Raw genomic sequence first — 3,763 nt, 5'->3', positions numbered from 1 at the left:
TTTTTGTGGGAGGCCCAGTGATTCCTTTCATTTTTTGGTGAAGCTTTTGATCATTTAATTAAGTACTCGTCATGCAGAGCTTCTAAAATTGAGTCGGAGATGTAATTAGGCTTGTTTCCAATCTTTATTTAGGAGGCCCAATACCGGGGAATGCCATCTTGTTTGAAGCTTTCAGACTTTCTGCCGTGCAACTCTACGAGCTAAATTAATTTATGGAAAAACATGATCCATTCCTTAATTATTCTTGTGACAATGAAGTTGGATAATAGCTTCACCACCTAGCAATTTTGTCGTTTTGCTTCAAAAGCATTTGCTTGGGTGTCATCTTTTTGTCAAGGAGGTTGGCACGTGCATGTGAGCACCAACAATCTTGGTGACTAGTTTCTCAATTTTGCATTAGTTGCTGCATCTTTATTTTTTTGGTTACATTTGCATGCATGTGCGTAATTTGATTTCTCCTTGCTTCTCAATCTTGGTTAATTTATGTGGTTCGTCTAGTCTGGGAGCAGAAGACTTCCATCTTCATGTCTTCTATTGAAACAACTTGGCTTGACAATGCTTCATATGTGCTCCTCAATGTCATTTCAGAGAAAGTTTGTTGAAAACCTGCTCCATTTTTTTTACTGTGATCATCCACTTTGTCTCTTCAGGAAGCAACATCTTTCTTTAATATGGTAGAGGAGAAGGGCCATGATGTAGCTTCATCTTGTTGACGTCTACAAATTACCAACCTTCTCTTGTTGTCAGCAAGTCGGCAACTCACTTCGCTTTTGCCACCTATATGCAAGACGCACCGCATATAGGCATCAAAAGTTAGAAGTAAGACTCTTTGCTCCTCCTCTAGCCTCACACTTTGCTTCGCCACCTATAAGCAGGACGCACTGCTATATAGGCATCGAAAAACAAAGTAAGGAAGACACCACCATGGCTGTGAATGAAGACTTGATGTCGTCTTCTGTCTTGCCTAGAAGTCTTTGATCGATGGCCAGAGAGTTTGTAGCTCACTTCGTTTTTGCCACCTATATGCAAGAGCAGCAAGACGCACCGCATACAGGCATCAAAAGCGAGTACAGAAGACACCAGCGCAGAGAATGAAGACTTGGTGTCAATTTTTGTCTTGCCCGGAACACGTCGATCGATGGCAGAGTTTTATGAGGACGAAAGTGGCAGAAGACATGATTGCTAAAGAGGGCAGAACATCGGAGAAACACCTCTTTCTTTTGGCTGTACCATAAAAGAAAAGATTAGCGATTTCATGTGACAATTAATCAATGGGTCATATACCTGTGATTTATTTGGAGCTTCGTCTTCTTCCACTGCAATGTTTGGGCTCTGGTTGAAACTCGCTATGTTTCTCAATTGCTCTTTCCCTCTCTAATGACTCGCCGCTACTGGCCTTGCTTCCCTTTGTTGCAAATCTTTTGCCTCTCTCTTTTTTTTGCTTCTGCTCTCTAGCCTTTTCTCTCCAGTCTTTCTCCTCCCCCTTCGTTGGGTAGAGAGAGCCTTATTTTTATTCGTAAGCTAATGGATGAGGCTTGGATCACATAGCTTCTAATTTGATCACTTTTCTTATTTGAATTTGAATAAGATCGATCACCTGATCATGATAGTCTTTGACTCAAAAATGAATCTGCATGTGTAGGCGTCTTGCAACGAAGTGGATTTGAATGAAAAGGTTTGACCGCCTTTATCTCTTGGTTTTGCATTTTAAAACAAAGCCCAAGTTTGATACCTCAGGTTTCTTTCCAAGTTCTCCACGGGAAGCACCAGAATGTTGAATTTATCTTCTTCTTCTTTTTTGAATTTTTTTTTTTACCCAGCTTCACTTTGGCAAGTCTATCACTTCCTGTTTCTTTGACTGACTTTGTAACCAACCTTATCAATCTCCAACTTGATTGCCACGTCCTTTGATTGCAGCAACCACATCCTTTAATTGCAACAAAGTTTTTTCTTTCTCTTTATGGTAGAAACTTTGTGCTTCATATATGGCTAGGATAAAATTAAATTGGAGATGCGATTTTTTTTTTTTTTATTCAACAGTTATGTGCAACATGGGAGTGAGGATAAGGTTTACAGGTTGAAAAAGGGTCAGTATGGACTGAAACAAGCACCTAGAGCTTGGTACAGTCGTATATATAGAGGCCTATTTTTGCAGTGCCGGCTTTCAAAAATGTCCATATGAGCATACTCTCTTTATTAAAGCTGGAGTTGGAGGCAAATTTCTTGTGGTGTGCCTATACGTTGATGATCTTATTTATACAGGAAATGATGCAGTTATGTTTGATGATTTCAAACAATCCATGATGAGAGAGTTTGATATGACAGATTTGGGACTAATGCATTATTTTCTTGGTATATAAGTGATGCAATCTGCTGCAGGGGTGTTTATCGACTCACAACAAAAATATGCACAGGAGATTGTGAAAAAGTTTCAGATGGAGAAATGCAACTCTGTTGGCACGCCAACTGAACCTGGGCTGAAGTTGATGAAGAATTCTAGAGGAAAGAAGGTAAACAACACTTTGTACAAGAAAATTGTGGGGAGCTTAATGTATTTGACTGCCACCAGGCCTGATATAAAGCATGGGGTCAGTTTAGTAAGTCGGTATATGGAGAATCCAACAGAAGAGCATTTTCTAGCAGCAAAAAGAATCTTTCTTTACTTGCAAGGCACTATTGATCTGGGAATTTTCTACAAGAAGGGAGAACAGTCAAGTCTAATTGGGTTTACAGATAGTGACTATGCTGGTGATATAGATGATAGAAGGAGTACATCTGGACATGTGTTTGTGATGGGTACAGGGACCGTTTCATGGTCATCAAAGAAGCAGCAGGTTGTTTACTCTATCCTCGACTGAAGCTGAGTACATTGCTGCTGCATCTTGTGCATGTCAAGCTATTTGGTTGAGAAGAATGCTTGAACAGTTATACTGCCATTAGAAGGAAGCCACTGTTGTCTACTGTGATAATAGCTCACCTATCAAACTATCAAGAAATCCTGTCTTACATGGAAGAAGTAAACATATTGATGTGAGGTACCATTTTCTTCGTGATTTGACAAAAGATGGAACTATTGATTTTAGCTTTCTGCAAAAGTGAAGATAAGATTTGCAGATATATTAACCAAGTCTCTAAAGCCTGCTGTGTTCGTCAAGCTTCGGGGATTGCCTGGAGTGTGTTCAAGGAAAGTAGTTGCAGATGCAGAAGAGCTAGGATGTTGGAGTTATGAAAATACAAGGACGGAATATGGGTTTCTGGAGAATGGGGATTGCAGTATGTGGATCAATCCCTACTGGGCAGATGTCAGAAATAATAGAACAAACTCCAGACTTTTGGTTACGCAGTGAAAATCTCAAGATATGAGATTTAAAAACACTGCGGGGCTCTTACTCTTGAGAACCCAAAATAAAGATCATCATATTGAAAAGGATATGTTCTTTTACAAACTTTGAATAGCACTAGCTCGGCTATAAGATTCACACAAAATCTAATACAAAGTTTGTCTTCGTTCTTGAACTCCTTCACTTGATCAATCTTCAAATCTTGCTCTTCTTTCTTCACCGTCTCTCTACTGATCTTGAGAGAGTATAATGCATATGAAACTATGATCACAAACACTTATACATGGACCAAGTGTTTTGACTCTTTGTGTAGACACAAATTCAAACAATCATGCAAGACTCTATCAAAATTCTTGCCTCTCTGGATGTATATTCGACCGTGTATCTTTTCTACACATATATCAGACCTGCGGCAACTACTC

General features: G+C 39.5%; 1 protein-coding gene across 1 annotated transcript; it reads left to right on the top strand.

Annotated features, from left to right (window-relative positions):
* The first annotated feature begins 2,363 nt into the window (after positions 1-2,363).
* On the top strand, positions 2,364-2,858 carry LOC121051304 (secreted RxLR effector protein 161-like). The gene has a single exon (XM_040513525.1). The coding sequence runs from the start codon at positions 2,364-2,366 to the stop codon at positions 2,856-2,858; it is 495 nt and encodes a 164-aa protein (XP_040369459.1).
* The last annotated feature ends 905 nt before the right edge of the window (positions 2,859-3,763 follow it).

The sequence above is a fragment of the Rosa chinensis genome, chromosome 2, assembly GCF_002994745.2.
Source record: "Rosa chinensis cultivar Old Blush chromosome 2, RchiOBHm-V2, whole genome shotgun sequence".
Lineage (NCBI taxonomy): Eukaryota > Viridiplantae > Streptophyta > Magnoliopsida > Rosales > Rosaceae > Rosa > Rosa chinensis.
The sequence above is the reverse complement of the archived record's forward strand: the minus strand, read 5'-3'. Positions and strand labels throughout refer to the sequence as shown.

Coding starts and splice junctions, on each gene's coding strand:
- LOC121051304 (XM_040513525.1), top strand. CDS start 2,364: ATGCAATCTGCTGCAGGGGTGTTTATCGACTCACAACAAAAATATGCA.